Consider the following 20,049-nt stretch of genomic DNA (forward strand, 5'->3'; position numbering starts at 1 on the left):
TTTTTGTAGACAGCATCTTCAAATAACTAATGAATAAAAGTTTGCTTCCTGTTGTGCAGACATAACTCTCTCTTCATGTAATATGTTGGAACACAAAAAAAGAATAATGTGCTGAGACCAAAGCCACAGTGTCAACCAACAATATGTTCTCAGCATCTTTTTTAAATGTCAGTGTAACAGTTTTACTATCTTGAGTCTCCAGCTGCCTAGCACCCAAAGACTCACTGCTTCAGTGGTTTGAACCACTTCCTATCAGCCATCTTCAGCGCTTTAGCCTCAGCTTTCAGCCTGCAAAAGTGTTCTCTGTCCAATCCACACCCCTTCTCTCACTGCACCCATGATGTCTCACAATTGTCTAAGTTTCTCTGAGAGCTGTCTTGTTCTGCAGTGTGATTCATTTATTATTATAATAAAGCTGTCATACTTGTATTTGAAGTTGCAGTTATTGAGCTTGCCTTTACACAGGAAGTAGTCTGTGTTTATGGCAAAGCTGTAATTACAGGAAATGATTGTTGAGTGGTACAGTTAGGAAATTAGATGTCCAGTGTTGTTTATGCCTCCTGCTGGTTTGGATTTTGACCTTTACAGGACGGCTCTTCAGCTGAGCCTGAAACTTAAACACGGAATGACTGGTAAATCTTTTATATTAAACTTCTTCTGATGCAGCATAACATTTTAATTACTAGTTGTTCTATATCTGTTTTAGTTCAACACAGCATACATGGAAATCACAATTTTATAAATAGTCACTTCAAAATGCACACTTCTCACGCTGCTATGATGTGAAGTGGACTATGAGTTGAACAACCGAGAGGGGGCGCTATTCTACCACTAAACTCGTGGGCAGATTTGTTGGTACCATTACAGAAAGGAAAACCAATTTACATAACTTCAAACTGACAAAATTAATAATATATAGTAATTACGGAAAATTGGCTAATAAAAATTGGACACTGCTTAGGAATTGTGGTTCAACGGAATTATATTTTTAAAAAACACCTCAGTAAACTCACCTATTCGTTGGTACCCTTAGATAAGATTAGAAAACAATTTGACCACAGTGAGATGTCAAACTAAAATGTGTTCTGTAATTGGCATCACTGGTGTCGGACTACCGTATTTAGATAGTTAAAAGTCTTCCAAAGAGCCTTTAAATAACGTTCAAAGAGACTCAAGGTGAACTCCAGGGTCAAGGTTCATCAGCATCAGATCACACCACCCACTGCTGGCAAAATAAGAAGTGATATGTTTTATCTCTTGGTATCCTCAATGCCAGGACTCCTCTTTTGTGTAATGCTATTATGTAAATAAAAAGCAGCATTACTAAGTAGAGAAAGCTTTTCTACAGCACATTATGCTCCAGAATTCCATGATAGTCTTGATATTTAATCATTTATTTCTACTTTTGTCCTTTTCAAATGATTTTAGTGAGCATTATGGGGTTTTTCCTTTGTTTAACTGAAGGCTACCAACACATTTGTCCGTGTGTCTTTATGCAGACTCTGAGAATGGGAGAGCCTTCATTCACCAGGCAGGTGAAATAAAAAAAAAACAAACCCAAAAACAACCCAACCCTTCTGCCGCGCTCATATTACTTTGTGATGAGTGCAGGATGACGTTTTGCATTGTGGTGTTAAAATATCTGTGGACATCCTTAAAAAAGATGTGGTCTTGAAGGCAGCATGTGTTTCTCTAAAGTCTTATTGCGGTTTTCTGCATTATTTCTGCCATCACAGATGTGCCACTGATGTTACCAAGCAACTCTGATACAACCCCAAACCATCCATCACATCACATCACATCACAGGCTTCTTGACTTGTTGATAATAACAGTCTGGTTAGTCCTTTTTGTCTTCGGTTAACAGAACAAATGACTATATTTTCCAAAATATATCTGGAATACTGATTTGTTTGAGCACAATACAAGTTTCCACTCTGTGATGGTTCACATTAGATCTGAGTCCAGAAACGTGGATGCCGCCGCTGTTTAAGATTAACATAAAGGTTCTTTTTTGTACAGTTAAGTTTTAAACAGCATTAATGAATGTAGCTTTGTATTGTAGTGTTTAACAAAGATTTCCCGAAATAATTCTTTGCCCATGTGATTATTCATTTCTCGATGCTGTGGGATCTGAAGGATCAGATATCGCAGATGTCCAGCTTAACCTTACATTCATGCCCTTTTCATGCTGAAAGTCATCCAAATTCCTTGAAGTCTCATGAAATTTTGCACCGTTGAAGGAGAAATAGACAAATCCTTCCCAATTATTCTCTGAGGAACATTGTTCTTAAATATTTCAGGGATTTTTTCACACATTTGTTGGCAAAGATCCTCTGCCCATCTTTGCTTCTTATATCCTTATCCTGTCGTGGATAATGTTACAAAATCAAAATTGAAATCCCCTTTTTATCCTCACTTGTTTGAAATAACATGATAATTAAGAAAATGTAACAATCCACCAATAAATTACCCTTCTTGTGTTGGAGAGCTAACATTATTACACAAATCATCTCATTTTATTTAGTTTTCTATATCTTTCCAACTTGTTCTGATTAGGGGGTTAAATAAAATGTAAAATAATTTTCTAACATACAGAAGACACAGACAGAGTTTCTCCCTGTAAAATAATAATTGAATTACGGCATTTTTATTTCTAAATGAGGTGGAGCACTGATGAGAAATGTCTCTTGATACCAGAATAAACAGTCCAATGAGACACAAACAGAAATATAAAAGTTGTCAGATAAGTAGAAATGTATCCCAGTTTTAATCAAAAAAACTATTATTTTTTGTAAAACTAGTTCCATCACTGAGGCTAATAAATGCACCTGTATCATCTCTCCATTCCTACCTGCTTCAAGATGAATATGTTTTTCTTTGGTTATAAAAAACAGCATAAGACACTGATAAGGGGACTGCTTTTGTCAATACAAAAGTAGTGAAAGAACATTATCTATCACATTCTGAAGATCACATTAAAAAAATGATAATGATAATGTTTAGTTGTCAATGCAATTTTTTTGGAATCACTATTCTGTTGCAACTAATGATATCTCAATATACACTAGAAGTTGTGGGTTTAGTGCTTTTTGTAAGTAAAATGTGCTTGTCTGTAAATACCATGTTGTCCTCCAGATGGGTGCTCCAACACTCTAGTAATTGCAGGGGGTGAAAAGAGAGAAGAAACAGGAAAACAAAAACGGATGAAAAGGGAACAGAGGGAGGAAGTGAGAGGTACAAAACAAGAAAGAAAGATGTCATGGAAAAATGAGCAGAATAGGCTAAGACAGAAAGAACAACCAAAGAGGAGAGGGAAGTTAGTCAAAGAGCAGAAAATGATTGAAACTCCTTGGTTCAGAAGGAGGAGGGAAAAAAAGGGATGCAAGGATGATGATCAAGGAGGAGGAAAGAACTGAAGAGACGAACAAAAGGAACACCAGCTCCTCATGGGTTCAAAATAACATTGATTACAGACCCTTTTAGTGTGCAATGACGACTTACTGAAACGTTTTGTTGTGCAGAAGCTGCTCCTCAGTCGTTATTGCCCACACAGTCTATCTTTATCCCCCGTGTTGGCTTCTGTTGCAGCCCCTGGAATAAAATCTGACACCGAAAGTGTAATTATGTAAGAATGCAATTATGCGTGTATATAGCTCAAGGCCTTGCCAGGAAAAAAATAAACACATAAATTCCATGCAAAATTTGTTATACTGTGGAAAATGAACTCAAGCAACTTCCTTATTGATTAATGGATTAATCACATTTCTGATTGTGAGATGTTATCGAGTTACACATGTCGGTGGAGCAGATGCCAGCTGTCATCATTTCAGATTTCTTTCTAAATATTGAAGCGACATGCCCTGAATCTTGAGTTCCTGGGATATTTGTCATTGACATAAACCACTATTTGAGAGTGCTAGAAGTCTGTGTCTCCTCCATTGTTAAGTAATTTGAGAAGATTAGGAAACAGTTGACATTTGATAATAAAACTTTTACATAAACTCTTCCGGACAGGAATTGTTCTAGATGATGGATTCATTTGGCGTCATTACAATAAACAACTCTTTCTTGGTTAAAAAAAAAAACAAAAAGTTCCAGGTACAGTGGGATCTCCAGGCAACATCCGGGAGGACGAACTCCTCTGTGAAGCGAGTGATTTCCAGCTGTGTCCATAACTCTTATCTCCATGTGTTTTCATATCTTTGTCAACTTCAGTCAAATTAAAATCAGATGAACAAATTAAATCAGTCCATCCCTGTTTATCACAGCAGGAACAGACATCCCCATCACATTGCTTATATGTTTGAAAAATGTCACAGAAGTGAAAGCAATCTTAGCAGGCTGCACGTGCACGTTGCTGTCCTCACGTTTATGGATGTAAACCAGTATAACTTTGAGTATTAATCATAAGATCAAAGTCTTGCATCCACAAGGGATTGTAGAATGGGAATATCTTATTCCTCTTCTTTCTTTGCAGCTATAAGTGATCTGAAAATTTCTCAATGTTAGTCTCAAAGTGTTTCTTGACACTAGTGTTTCTTTAATTTTGCTTTTTGCCTCCACCATTCGGATGCCCCTTCCTGCCAGATTGACCTTTGTGGCATCATCATCCTCCCGAGTGAGGCCAAAGGAGAAACGGGCCGTTTGACTTGTTGTTATTGCAAAATCTGTGTTTTCCTAGCATACAGCAGGTTGCATGATTGCTTACTGTGTATTACATTTTGGGAAAATTAATCAGTACGTTTACATGCAAGTCGAATTGTTGCCTTAATCCGACCGATATCGAATTTTTAAAAGCCATGTATACACCTCGGCTGGGCTGTAGTCGAACCGAACTGAAGCTCTTAAGATCGAGTAATGACATAAAAGTGGAGTGTTTTGTCTCGGTGTTTAATTAAAAATCATGCCGTCTGCTGTTGTTTTTTTTAAATCTTCAGGAGCAAACGTGCTTTTAAATGTTTTTATAGAGTAATTTTTCTCTTTCTTATAATCACTCTCAGTCCCTGATAGTTCTTAACTTTAACTGTACATGCGTCTCTCACATTTAATGGTGAGAAGAAAGGACTGCGTGTTGTTTTTTTGTTGTAAATACCAACTGACTTCGCCGTGCTTTTTAGATTTGAGCCCATCCTTTGTGTGAATTCGTGGGTGTTGTTGCTGGTGAGCCAGTTGTTTGTCTTTTTTGTCACTTCATTGGACTGGCTGAAAAGTTCAAGTCTCTCTTTGTCTGTTTCTATCAGCGACTCTGTTCTTATTAAGCTGTCAACTCTATTAATATTTATAGAAATGTCTGAGCAGTAAATGAAGAGGATGTTTCTGCACAACCTAACAATGCTGTGCTGCACACAACAAGTGTTTGTGTGTTTGCGCGTAATGGAAATCACTAAAAAGCAAAAGGAAAGAAAGTAAAAAAAGAGTCTCACATGTATAGCATTTGGTAAAACTAAAGACAACACATGTGTCATGATTTGACATATTTACGGTTTTGTTTGACCTACTTGCACTCTGTATCTACCTCTTTGGTTCCTTTCTGTCTCCTCTTTGGCTGCTCTCTCTCTCGGAGTCGGTGTGTATTGATTTATTTGCTGTTGCTATGATTACTGATATTCTGTTTATGATCCAATGCGTCATGGTGCAGTGGTGCCACAGACTTCGGTTGTGTTCTTTTGTATTAACAAGCAACAATCAAGGTTGAAGGAATATAAAAGTGATGGTGTTTGCTGAGTAAACAGCCAGCTAATGTGCTTCATTACAACTGTGTTGGTGTCATCTCAAATATAATTAAAGGACATTCAACAACCCACCAGGTATTACCAGAGTCAAATGTCCCCAAATCCCGACTGGCTCAGTGAGGGTGATAAAACATGTAAATAATACTGTCTTTTTATACAGGTTTAAACAGCAAAAACCAATTGCCAACACTCCTCTGCAATTTCCAGTTATATCTTTTAACTGCTACATTTTTAACTATTCGCTTTTCAGGTACTCATGTATGAGTTTACACTGTAATAATGTTTTCAATAGAATACAGAAATAAATACTCAAAGTCATGTAGGATAAAACTACTAACAGTATTGAAACTATGATAAATTAAAGTATTTTAAGTTTTTCAACCTTTAAAGAATATCAGCACTTTCAATCAAGTCTCAAGTCTCACTATAAATATATATATATATATATATATATATATATATATATATATTCACATTAATGAGGCTGTTCCACTGGTGGTAATCATACACGCCTAACCGTAGCACCATGTTTGATAATTTATGCGGTGAAGATAAAGAAGAATTTATTCTAGTTTTTACTTTGTTCGTCTGTCCTTGCTGATTGTTTTAGGAGTGCACTGACCTCCCCAGAATTGCATGTTATTTTGCAGACTAGTTGACAGTCTATCTGGGAGAAAACAGCCCTCAGCTGTCTTGTTTATGTTTCTGCCTCCATCTCACTTTTCTTTTAAAACCTCTCTCCTTCGTCCTCTCCTGGTGCCACTGCTACAGAGTGTAATCTGCATCATTCTGTCATGATGCATACATCTTTGTCAGAAATAAACAGCAAAACAGTTTAACAATGATACACTGATGTTCTCCAGAGTAATTCTGACTTTTTCACTGAAGAACAGGTTCTGCAATCTTCCACTTCAGTTGTCTTTCATGGTCTTTCATGGCCACTTGTTCAAATACTTTTGAGCTCCTAAAAATGGAGGCACTTCATTTATAACATTTCTAATTAGTAAATGCCATTTTTTTGTGAATGCTCTTTGATTCAAAGTTAAAGTCTACACTTTGATAACATCTTGATCATTTAGATGAAAATCCACTATAATGGTGTATAAAAGCAGAATCATAAAAATGGGTCATTATCCAAATACATGCAACAGGCATACATGCTTATTATAGATGTAACTGCCCCAATACGTCTGGACCAGGCTGTAATAGTCATAGTTTATGATTAAAAAAATAATAATTTTGAAAAATAAATTGAAATGTGATTGTGATTTTCTATATTTTAACCTCTAAAAGTGACACTTTTTTTTTTTTTTTTTAATGTTACTTTGACATTTCCTGGGCCAGACAGGAGCCAGAACAGGAACCCTGCGGGGAGGGAGGTGGAGACAAATGCAGGATGGGAAGAGGACCTAAGATGGAAAAGAAACATTAACTTTTAATGCTCTGTATTTGTGCAAGTGGATGTATAAGGAGGAGGAGGAGGAGCGATCAGACAGCCAGGGAGGCTGCGAGGCAAGGAGGGAGTGAGGGTGGGAGGGAAAGAAGAGGGTTGAAGGAGGGAAGTACAGAGAGAGAGAGAGAGAGAGATAGAGTGCGGGAGGGGAGGAGAGGAAGGGAGACAGGGAAAGGGTGGAGGGTAGGAGGGTGGCAGAGAGGCAGTGTGTCGGGAACAAGCAAGGATCTTATTCCCCGGGTCAAATCATGGAACATGATGGTGAGTTTCCTCTCTGCATGAAAAGATGTACTTCCCTCTTTATCTTTGAGCGTGTGTCTTGTGCCTCTGACTCTTTGTGTCTGTGTTAAGTTTTTATACGAGCCAGGAGACTGTTTTCCCACAACTTCCTCTTCTTATAACCCCCCCACACATACCATCACCTGTGCATTAGCCCTTGATTATTATGCTCTGGGTAAATCCTGATTTCTGACTTCTAAACCAGGCAGCACACATGTTTACAGTGTAAATCAACAACAGCTTTGTTAAGAACCGCTCAGTTTAAAAGAAGGTCATGATGACTCAGTATACTGCAGGTGCCTGTGATTGATTTGCATTGTGAGCTGTTATGTTTGAGTGTCTTACCCTTGATGGAAGAGCTCACTTGTCCGAGTGGCACTCATCTGTCTGGAGCTGGTTTATTCTATGACTCCTCTGTTTTGTTGGCTCATGGACAATAAAAGCAGCTAAACTATGAGCAGTTTTCACTATTTCCTATTGGTGCAAAAAACAACCTCTCTAAAAACATCCTTCTGGAGGGGGGTTCAGATTTGTTGATGAAGCTATTATTAACAGACTCTTTGGCAGTGGCACAATGAAGCTTGCAAGTCTGATCACAGTTCCATTGTAACATCTCTCATAAGTCTAAGATACGCTGCTTCTAATGGAGTTAGTTTGTTATCTAAGTTTCGGTAGAGAAAGGAAACTTGCGACTAAACATTCCTGACGGGCTCGGCTGGTTTTCAGCCTGGTTGTGTTGGACCAAGTGTCACATCAGTGCATCGGTCGGTGTATCATTCAGCCCGGAGAGGCACGTCAGCCTATATCTGGCCCGTCTTATCTGAGACTCACAGAGGTTGTCACGACACATCAACAAGTTTAAAAGGCAGAGCCCCCGTTGCTTTACGACTGAAAAGAATCCAACATTCAGTACACGCTGACACACATCAAATTGTGGCGTTTGCAAATTTGTGAATCAGTGTTTTGCAAGGCAAAGCAGCCTCTGCAGGTGGATGCGTGTGCGGATGTGGACTGTGTCTGGGTTTGCATGAGTGGACTTGACAAAATGCTGTCATGTGCATTTTCTCTGCCTGCTACGAAATGTGCGATTTTTTGTGTCATTTCTTTTGTCAATGTGTGACAAAGTTAAGTGAACCTGAACGTGTTTACGACTAAAGGAATTTGCTTCTGCGCTTTTCTTTGGACCATTTGGGGACTTGGGACAAAAGAAAAAAAAACTGTTCGAAGTTGTTGTCCATTCAAACCATAATGTTTCTTAAGTAATTCACAGGATGACTGGTATCAAAGTAGTCCTCCAGCAGAAAGTATGCTGTATTATTTGATGTGGGTTGTTAAACCAAACTTATCTGTTTATATTAGCTGGTTTCTGGCACTTTGTATGTGTAACGCTATGATAAATTCATCTCGAGTCGGACCTTTTGAGTCACGCTCTGTTCAAATGGACCTTATTGTGTCATTACGTGCCGCCTTGGAAGGTGGCCAAAGCGGCCGTCGTGGACCACTGGAAGTCCCGTTTAAGACAAACCACGCAGAGTTTCCAAAAAAAGAAGTAATGCTGTTAAAAGCCACATAACACGACTGAGTAAACATGGGAAGCATGCTTAAGATAGCTGAATTTGCCATTGACAATGGCTCTCTTGTAAATCTGTGCTCATATGACCTTATAAAGGTACAGGCTCCTTTCACACACGTCTCTCTATCTGTTGATGCTTTTATTGTGCATATTGTGCCACAGAGACCTTTCTTCCAGGGCTACAATTAACTGTACTCCCCCTCAAGTAAAGTATCAGTCATTCTTACAGCTTTTTTCACCCCTACTTTTTATCTCTCTTGCTCACTTTCGTTGTCTCTTGAGCTTGCCTTCTCTTAAGCTCTCTGCCCGTCTGGCAGGATGTCAACTATTGATTTATACCAGGAACATTTTAGCAGTGATGGCAGCGAATGGGTTTTGCCGAACTGAATACAACAAACAAGAGATCAGATTTCAGTCAAGCTGGCTGGCAGATGCAAAGAGGAAGAGAAATGGAAGTACCTGCCATCGAACTGCAACATTAAGAGACATAAAGGGGTTCGTGAGCTCTTGGATAAAGAAATAGAGTTGTGTTTTTAAATCGAGAATTGGTTCTTTTTATGTGTGTCAAAAAAAAGTAGCACAATATTGACTCATATTTTTTTTTTTTATCATCAGCACTCAAAAGGATAAGAGTTTAGGTTTTTTTCTCAAAGCACACAGGTGACCAGTTCATGTCAGCCTGTGATTAAACTGCAAAAAAAGAAAACCAATGAAATTTGACCCACTGAATGCAGCTATAGCTTAGGGTTCGAGCAAAATTTAAGCACGTGTAGTATCTCTCTGTGGCATGAAATTATGATCAAGTTAATATCATCACCAAAGCTAAAATGGGTAATGCTTTGTGGAGGCGGAAATGTTGGCGTTTTGACTGAGGTAGCGACAGGAGCGAGGAAAACTGCTTCTTAAACAACTGTAACATATGCACATGTGGGGTATTACTGCCACTACGGGAACTTCATCCAAAAACCTGCCACTGATAATGAAGGTCTGGCTTAATGCCTGCAAAAAACAAGCAAGACATACACATTTGTAATCTAATTTAAAGCGCTTTGTTGGCAGCATCCACGTACAGTTGCTCTTGGCTCAGCGGAGCCTGTTCTTTACCGAATCACACTTCACCGTAACGACACTGTGCAATCTGAATCAGGATGCTGACATGGACGTGTCTGAGCTCTGACTCCTGAAAAGGTCAGTCAGCCTTCAGTTCAGAATGTTAATGGGTGTTACTTATTGTGCTCAAATCATCTATGCATAAATGGGAAGTGAGCAATGACAAACATCAAACGTTAGGTGCAATGAGTGGTCATAGGGCTTCTGTCTTTTTTTTTTTTTTGACTGTCATTGTTATAAAACTGCAGGGTCATGCTTGGCTTTGGCAGTGCTGTGCGACTACAGCACGGCAGGATTTGAGTTTAATAAATAAGTGAAAGAGTAGGGGGGCAAGGCTCCAAAAAATAGCACTTAAACAATTATTACCCCTTGTTCTGCTGAGGCTACTACTTAATATTTGATGAGTCTCTTCCTTTCTTTTGGCCCCTCTCCTTCTGTGCCTCTCTCTCTCTGGTTATTGAAAGGTCAGGCGGCTTCAGATGATCTCTGTTATTTAGTGCTAGGACTAAAAAAGCCCCACTTCCGGAAAAGCATTATCCTCACATGCAAATTCCAGGACTCAAATGCGTTTCCCTCTTACTTTGAATACAGTGTATTTCCAGAAATCCCTGGATGTTGATTTCTTGCAGAGATTGCGTGTAAAAGCATCACATTGATCCAAGGAAAACCCGGAGGGAGCTTTGTCCTGTGGCTGATCAGTAATTGACATGAAGGTAGAGAGCCGTAGGACAGGTTTAAAGCATTAGTAGCCGAGCAGAGAATCGCGTGCATGGTGCTGAAATAATTCCTCACCAAGATGAGAAATCCCTGTGAGATGAAGGCAAACACTATTCATTCTTAATAATCAAGTCAGCGGCGGAGTTAGGAGCAAAGTTTGATGTATTTATTAAAGTATGAACTCCCTTAGCAAAAGGGATCTGGCACACTGACGCTTTTCCAGAGTAAAATATCCTGATGATTTCACCTGATGATTTCAGTCACCTAATCTCTGACTGAGGTGAAAACCAAACGATAAGTAGGGGAGGAAGGGAATTTAAAGAAAAAGAAACTCTTATTGAGCCATTATGTTGCTGTGTTTCTGCCTTAGCTATGACAGCTGTGATTTGTGTGTCAATAATACTACTCTGATCAGATTACCAGGGCGTAGCAGGGTGTGTGGGTGGTGTGTGTGTGTGTGTGTTTTAAGACAGCTGGAGAGTGAAGTATAAAAGTGGATGGAAAGATGATGTTGCAATAACGTCTGCAGAAAAAGGTGAAAACTAAATATATTCATTGAAGCTTCACAGTAAACTTAATTATTAATGCTAAAAACATCACTTTAAGCACCACTTACTATTTTAAGCAGTAGTATTTAACTGTACATTATTAAACATACGTATGTTTACTCTACAAAACGTATAATGTTCAGCAAATTCAGATTGTGTTGCTGATTCAGAGTGTATGACATTACCTTCCCGTCGATGCTAACGCAGTCATTTTCCTCTGTTAACTTCTCTAAGTACTTCCATCCTCCAGTTCTGTCTTATCCTCCCACCTCTTCACCGACTTCCTGTCGGTTCAATTATCCGCTTTCATCTCATTCGCTAATAACACTCCCATCAGACTGGGGTTCTCTCCTGCCTGCTCTCAGGTTATAGCTGCATTTTTTTTTTTTTTTTTTTAGTTTTCCATTTTTTTCCACTACAACTAAAATAGAAGCTGGAATATTTGATTAGGGCCCTGTTTTCAACTATAGTGGCTCAGGGCCGTATGGTTTACGGGTGATGCCTGCATCACTGTAAGACCCAAAGTGCACATAAAAGTGCACATAAAAAAACACAGATAATCATGTGATATTTTGAACCAGCTGCAGAAGAATCAGGTGACATTATTAAAAGGTGATGAATGTGATGGCACAAACATTTTAATGACTTGTGAAAGATTGCTTAATGCTGATTGCCTCATTTTTTTCATGTGTGAACCTGCCAAATTAGTTTTGTTTACAATTCACTGCTGGCTATAAATCTCTTTCTGCAAAGAATCTGATGTGAGCACATACTTTCTTGTGGGACTGTGTAGATTGATAAGTTTGCCTGTAGCTTGATTTAAGGGAGAAAAGGAGGATGGATGTAAATGACACATACAAGTTGACCATTGAGAATGAACAGACGTGTAATGACAGATCACGTGATGCCTCCGATTTAAACTAAATGCATTTGCCTCATGCTGACACCAGGTGGCAGTCTCGGTCTGACTGGAAAATCCTTTCCCCACTTCCCTCTCAGACCAGTCTGACGGCTAGTGCAGCTCGGTGTTTGTACACATGTGAACGCCTGCGTGTGGGCAACTGCATGTGTACTTATGCTGATGCTCTTCTCTGTCAACCCACGTCCTGCGACGTCTCAGCTGTCACTCTGTTGACGCTGGTGACGGCTAAAGCTCTCTCTCACACACAAACACATGCTGAGGGTCCGTGGCAGAAGCGCTTGGCCTTGTTTGGATAGTGTTCGCTCATCACAACGTGCCGTGTAATATATGTTATATTTTGTTCCCTTCCATCACAGTTACAAACCCCAACTGATTTGTCTTTCTTTGGATTCAGAGCAGGGGTCAGGGTTCACCGACCTCTCCTTCTCTTATCATAAATCACATTCAAAGCAGGTTTACTGAACTTACTGACTTGAAGCTCATTTACATTTGCTGCTAAATCTGTTCTGGATTTCCAGACTTGGTTCAAAAGATTTTTTGACAATATTTTTGCTATATTTTCCCCATGTCATGATGCAGTCTCAACCATGCTTCAGTCGCCTTCGGGTAAAAGGTTTGTGCCACATGTGGCATTTGCCTCGAAGGCCCAAAAAGTTCAGGTTTAGCCCTTTCAGCAGACTACCTTCCTCCACATGCTTGAAGAGTGTCCTTTGTTCTGGTTTGGCCTGTGTGATCAGGACCCCCAATCTGCTGTTAAACTTCACATCTCTGTTTAATGTCCTTCTTGTTTGGTCCATGAGATTTGTTGGTCTGCCCTTTCTCTGCAGATTAATCATGATGCCATATTCCAATTTCTAACAATGGATTTATTGGTGCTCCAAGAGATTTAGAAAGTGTTTCCCAATAGCCCTAATCTGCACCTTGTGCCGTGCCTGCCTGGAGACGTCTTCACCGTGCTGCTGGCTGGGTGGAGCGTCGTGTTAAGTGGTGTCTCAGACTCTGAGGCCTTTCACAACAGGTGTCTACATACTGAGATTATGTGAGATTTACCCACAGATGGGCATAATTGAACTCATTATGTGACTTCTGAAGGTAACTGGAAAAACCTGATTTTAATTTAGGGTTGCGAATTAGTGGTAAGTAAATTCGCATGCGCTACTTTTTAGTTATACATTTTTAGACTTCTCTTCTCCATTTAATTCAGTTTAAGTGCCTTCTAAACTTTGAATACATGAACCTTTCGGAATAACCGGCTTTTCTGCATTAATTAAACCATCTAAAAGCTTTTTTTTTTAACCAGGTGAAGTTCTGTGTTCTGTCTGGGCTTGACTCTGTTGTAGATTTACTCTGAAGTCTCTTATATATTAGTGGTTTATCTCGGCTGAGGAAGTGTCCCATGCAGCTGTATAAACTGTATGGGTCCAGATGATTATGCATACTCCTCATTTGAACAAAGAGATCCCTCAAACTTTTTTAAAATGCATCATGTTTGTGTGAATCATATCGTATCTGGAAAATGATTTTTGGGCTCAAAAGCAAAAAAAACGATCCAATAATTTAATTTCTGATTTCTTTTGTTTTGTTCGCCCTCAGTCAGATTGAAAATATACTTTTAAAGTTATCCATGCACCCATTTGTTTTTAGAGAAGCTGCAGAGACTTTCCACAACAGCAGCTGTCCTGCTGCGTCTCTCGTCACTTCCACTGAGTTTCAGCTGGTAGCCTGCCTGGCATCAACTTTTAAGATACTTTGTTGAACTCATGGCTGTTTCTTCTTTATTTCTCTTTTAATTCTGTTTTTAAGAACTTCTGACTCCATATTCCGTACATTTACGCATTTATCACACTGTTCAAATACTTCTTCCAGAGACAACCCCATAAATGAATGAATGCTGAGTCAGCATTCACACAATCAGTATCTGAATATTAACTGTGTTACATCATTCCAGCTAAAAGTAGTCTTGTTGTCGGGAATCGGCTTATGTTTTGGTAATGAACAAACAATGTGATGGCATTACCAAACGACTGCTGCACATGCACTGAATAATTGACGATAAGAAAAATGTTTTTGGCGTATTTTTAGTCAGCCAAACATCCATCACTCCACTATCCTCTTTATCTTTCTACTTTAAGTCAAAGACATTAAAGTCTGTTTTATGTCTCTGATATCCAGATAGTTGCAAGCCATCACAGATTTCAAACAATCTTAATGAAATATCTGCAGCATGCTTGGGTCAAAATACCACAGACAGACGGACAGTACTTCAGCTCCTTATGCAGCCCATAGTCTACAGTCACTGTCCTGCATGTTTTCAGATCTTTCCCTTCTTCAATACACCTGATTCAAATGAATGGATCCTTAACAGGCCTTAATGGTGATCCATTCATTTGAATCAGGTGAGCTGAAGCAGGGAAACATCTAAAACATGCAGGAAGCTGGCCTCGGAGACCAGAATTGGACAGCACTGCCATGGAAAATTACGAGAAAAACCCTCCGTGATGTGAACTGTAGGTTCTTTGGTCGTAACGAACTGGCCGGAGAGGCCGGCTGGAAGACGTCCACCTTATGTAAATCAAAGTTAGCTGTGGCTACCAGCTCCTTCAGCCGGCACACACCAGAGGAGCTGTGCAAACTTAGGAGTATACTATTTCCAATGTTAGTGTTGAAATCAGAAATGACTGTGTTTCGCTGGCGCTGGGTCAGCACAAGCTGTTGACTGCTTAGCTAAGCTTTGTAGCATAATGTTGACCAACAATGAAGTGGTAATGGCTAGTCATTGGCTAAGCCGGCCGCCAATCAAAGGTCTGCAACCCTAATTATACATAAATTTATTGCTTTAAATCATTTTACATTATGAGATACAAAAAAAAAAATCTAAATTCTTCCAACGTACAGTTGTCATGGATGTAAAATCTATCTATGGTGACCAAAATCACTTTTTGAACCAGGCTGTTAATACATTTATTTGAGTTATTAAGTTGGACTATTTAACATGGAGGTCAACTGAGGTTGACTCACTTTTGGAGCCAGTCGACGAACTAAAACTTTTATTATTTCTGCACTGGCATCAATCTGGAAGTTAGATGGTTGTTGCTTGACTAAACCATGTTTTCACAGCAAGGAGGTGAAGCAGAAACCAGCAGAAAAGTTTGTCTGTTATTAAAAGTGTGTGCTGTCAGATTAGAATGGTCATATATGCATATTTTAATAACTCCCTAGTAAAATCCTTCATTGATTGTTAATGCACTGAACTGAAGCTTTCGATTGTAACACATTTGTACATATTACAAAAGTTGTTTTTTCCCATACCCATCTGCAGAGCTCTGGTGGAGCAGATGTAAACATCAGCAGAACTTTATTGGAGAATACTTTTATATAGCAGGAATACAGATCTTCACCTCCTTCTGTCAATTTTTCTGGTCTTTCTTTGTGTAAACTGGAGGTTGTAGCCAGACCTCCCCACCCTGTGACCCCAGCAGCGCTCCTAATCTGCACGGCGGCATGAGAGGCATTTTTCAGCCGCTCCGGGAGGATGAGGAGGAGGAGGTGGAGGAGGAGGGTTTTTTTTTCTTTATTATTGATAGATATATACAGGAAAGGTACAAAACATCAGGATAAAATGCAGTTACAAATTAAGAACAGTAAATTATATATCAAAATAAAATAGAAGGTTTAAGGTTTAAGGAGGAAAAATACATTTAAAAAAAATCAGGAAATATTATATTTTTTACATAAGCTCCTCGTTTTAACCGCTTTGGGGTTTATGCTCTGTTTAAGACTGTCTGAATATGATATCAATATATCTTTAAGAACAATTATATTTGGACGTTGGCTAGCAAATTTAGTACAGTGAATAATGTGATATTTAGCAATAATTAAGAGAAGGTTGATCAAATATATGTTGTCTGGGCTTGTCATATCATTCTTTGATACACCAAATAGTACATGTTGAATGCTCAACTTAAAGGAAGAAACTTTAGCATTTATAAAATTATTAAGGTCAATCCAGAGAATATGAGTATATGTGCAATTCCAGAATAAGTGAGATAATGTTTCATCCACATTACCACAAAAAGAACAGAGTGTGTCAATGTTTATCTTATATTTAACAAGATTGGTCTCGACTGGATAGCATCTATGAAGTATCTTAAAAGTAACTTCTCTTACTTTGTTTGTAATAATACATTTTCTTGACAAGACTCATGTGTTTTTCCAATCTATTTTATTACATAAGTTATTCCAATAGAAAACTGCTGCAGGTTAAGAAACAATATATCTCTGTATAATATATGTAATGCAATGATTCGTAGCTTTATCACTTAGTAAAGGGCAAATATTACCAACATATACAGTATGTCATCAGGATTCAACATTGGAATATTACAATTTTTACCTTTAGGAGCAAAACACAATAACCTTCTTGCACCATCTGGTATTGCATCAAACACAACTGAATATTCTCTAGCAGTAACAGGAAAACCATAGATTGAAAGAAATTCTTCTAAAGAAGTTCTTTATTTTCTGTAATGCAATTAAAAAAAACAAAAATGTCATACATTCTGGATTCATTACAAATCAACTGAAATATTGCAAGCCTTTTATTATTTTAATATTGCTGATTATGGCTTACAGTTTAAGATTAAGATTCCCAGAATATTCTAATTTTTTTAGATAGGATATTTGAGTTTTCTTAAGCTGTAAGCCATGATCAGCAATATTAAAATAATAAAAGGCTTGCAATATTTCAGTTGATTTGTAATGAATCCAGAATGTATGACATTTTTGTTTTTGTAATTGCATTACAGAAAATCACAATATTCTAATTTTCTGAACCAGTCCTTAAAGATTAGTTTTTGAATCTAATGTCTTGATTGTTCCAAATGAAGTACTAGTGTGGAGAGAGATTGTGTGTACATGGAGGAGGAGACGGGGGCCGTGACGTCGCAGCGCCCCGCTCCACTCACAACCCTCTCTCTCAGCTCAGTGTGTGAACCAAGTTTCCAGCGTCTCCGCCATCCCGCTCCGTGCAACTTTTATTTATTTATTTCCACTTGAAATGAGCTCACTCGGCGACCCGGGACGGCGCTTATGCGGGAGTAGGGAGTCGTGATAGCGGGTCCGGTCCGCTCCGGTCCGCGGGCTGAATATGGGTCAGACCGCCGTGTCTGCCGTGTCTCAGAGCGGTGAGTGTGAGTGTGTGCGTGCGTGCGTGCGTGTGTAGTCTCCCTTCCTCTTCTCTCTTGCACACAAATCCGCTATCTTTACCCAGGAAGTCCTCACTTAAAAAAAAAAAAAAAAAACTGCTCAAAACAACACTTTTTTGAATAACTTGGTCGAGTCTCCCGCTAAAGCCTAAATTATGGCCCCGCGTTAAATTGACGCAGAGCTTACGCCGTAGGGTTACGGCATAGCCTACGGAGACTACGGCGTAGGGTACGCGGCGACGCACACTGTACGGTGTGCGTCGCCGCGTACCTTACGCCGTAGGTTCTGCGTTGGTGTAACGCAGTACCAAAAATCAGCCGTCAGCTCTCTGGACGCGTGTGTGTGTGTAAATGTGTCGGGGGGCCGCTCCTCCCAGCTGCTGTAAAAGTTGTCAGTTGCTCTTGTAAAAGCCAAAGACGTCGTTGTTCACGTCCTTCGAGCTGCAAACAGCAGTTCATGTATTGAGCAGCCGGACTGACCCGAGTCCAGATTAGTTATTAGTTATTTTCCCCCCTCATCGGGGTTTGGTTGCAGATTGAGAGGACTTGCTCGGCTCAAGAGCGTTTGCTTTTAATTCACAGTCAAGAAGCGTGTGTTTGGATGTTTATAAATGACTAAATGGGTTGAGTGAAAATGCTCAATGGTGTTTACATCCAGTCAACTGTGTGAAGGCTTCACAGGAAATTACATCACTCATTTCTGTTTTTGACGGTTGGAGAGGGCAGTCTCTAAATGTACTTAAGGAGAGCAGCTGGAAACTAAAGACTAAATGTTACTGTAATGTCCCTGGTTGTTAACAGTTATGTTACACAAAGGTGCTTTTTTTAAATCAACTTTTGCTTGACCATTTTATGTAACTAATGATTCATTTGGGCTAAATAGTTTGGAGAAAGACTGACTAATGCATTTGTGGGAAACCCCTTGTTGCCCCCTACTTCTGTTTTCTTCTTTTCTTCAAGATATGACAGTAATTTTAACACCAAGGAAAGAAAGAGCCACAGTGAATACTACAAAGGACATAATCAACTTTTGATGACATCACTAGCGATATTTATAAACAATTGGCAACTTTTGAAAGGTCAAGTAAAAGAAATGAGCAAGTGTTGTGGGTTGTAGTACAGGTTTGAGTCATTAGGAGAAGGTGCAGTTGTTACTAACCAAAAAGTCAACCTCAAAGAAGTAGAAACCACCAAGTTGTCCTGTGCGTAAGGGGGATTAAATGAATACCTTTGGGGGTTTATTTATGTTATTCATCTTTAATGTCAGATAATTTTAGTCATGTTTCTTTTAAAGCAGAAGTAGCTCCTCATGCATGTGACCAGTCATGTGATTTAGTTTTAAGCTACATAAGACCTTATTTGGAAGAGGTGTTTCCTCGTGCATCAAACTGTTTCATAAAACCAGAGTGATATTTTACTGTATATACACACACACACACACACACACACAGACCACACACATATATATATGTGTATGTGTGTATATACGTATGTATGTATGTATGTATATGTGTGTGTGTGTCTATATTTATAAGTGATCTCAAATTGGATGCTATAAAGTGTTTTATTGAGCACTGATGGCAACACTACTTGAAGGCATCATAATGTACAAAGGTCATGAAAGTGCGAACTCTGGAAACATTTTTTTATTATCACACAAGCTTCTGTTTTTTTCTTCTTTGTATGTTTGTCTGATCGATGTTGACATCGCATGCTGAAATTTTGTCTTACTCCAAGTCTAACATCCATAATTTTCAAAGGAAAAACATCATATTCTATTTTTTTCTTTTAAATTGTAAAGGGGTTCTTGTTGCTTGCTGCGCTTTGGCCTGTTCACAGTCCATTAAAGTGTGCATTTCCCATTGATTTCCAGTTTTTATGACTGTTAGGCTGTGATTTACAGGAACAGACATGTGACTCAGGATGAAAACAAAACTGGAACTTTTTATGATGCTTTCTACATTTAAAGTTAAAAATAGACAGCTTTGCAGCTCACTTTGGCAACTATGTATAGGAACAGGAGGATGTACTATTATATGCATATGTGCTGCATCATCGCATTACGAATTCTGTAACAATGTTGTGGTGTGCTTTTGAATGCTGAATCTACACTTCTAAGAGCAGGAACACAAGTGTTTCCATCAGGGTCTTATTGAAAGATCATTAACATAAAACTGATATCCCCTGGCCTGAAACACAAACAAGCCACAGTTTCCTGTTTGGTTTCTATATAGTCTGTTATTCTTTAAACAGTCCAAGCTGCTTGACCTTATTAGCACCTAGATTTGAGCTCTACCTCTCCTGCCTTCGCTGTGGAAACATTTGGAAGAAATGACCAAAGTGTTGAAAGTGCAGCTCAAGTTGCTTTCCTCCTCCTCTTGTCGATCACCTCCTGTTGCTTTCCCTTTTTACCTGTCGTTCCTTGTTCCTTTTGTCTCCTGTCGTCCTTCAGTGTTCACCTCTTCCCTCGTTTCTTTGATTTCACTTCCTTTCCTCTGTGTCTTTTTGCC

The 20,049-nt window shown here is 39.0% G+C and overlaps 1 protein-coding gene across 4 annotated transcripts in view; it reads left to right on the forward strand.

Annotated features, from left to right (window-relative positions):
* Nucleotides 1–20,049, forward strand: part of phactr2 (phosphatase and actin regulator 2) — a 49,274-nt gene that overhangs the window by 377 nt on the left and 28,848 nt on the right. Inside the window, exon 1 of one of the 4 annotated variants that reach the window (XM_061744793.1) lies at nucleotides 7,367–7,447. The exons of 2 other annotated variants lie outside the window; for them this stretch is intronic. In XM_061744793.1, coding sequence (XP_061600777.1) covers nucleotides 7,435–7,447 — 13 coding nt within the window. In that variant the 5' untranslated portion in view covers nucleotides 7,367–7,434. Of the gene's footprint in view, nucleotides 1–7,366; nucleotides 7,448–17,293; nucleotides 17,519–20,049 lie in introns of those variants that run through there. One more of the 4 variants, XM_061744792.1, reaches the window with a different exon arrangement.

This window comes from Cololabis saira, chromosome 17 (genome assembly GCF_033807715.1).
Source record: "Cololabis saira isolate AMF1-May2022 chromosome 17, fColSai1.1, whole genome shotgun sequence".
In the NCBI taxonomy this organism is placed as follows: domain Eukaryota; kingdom Metazoa; phylum Chordata; class Actinopteri; order Beloniformes; family Belonidae; genus Cololabis; species Cololabis saira.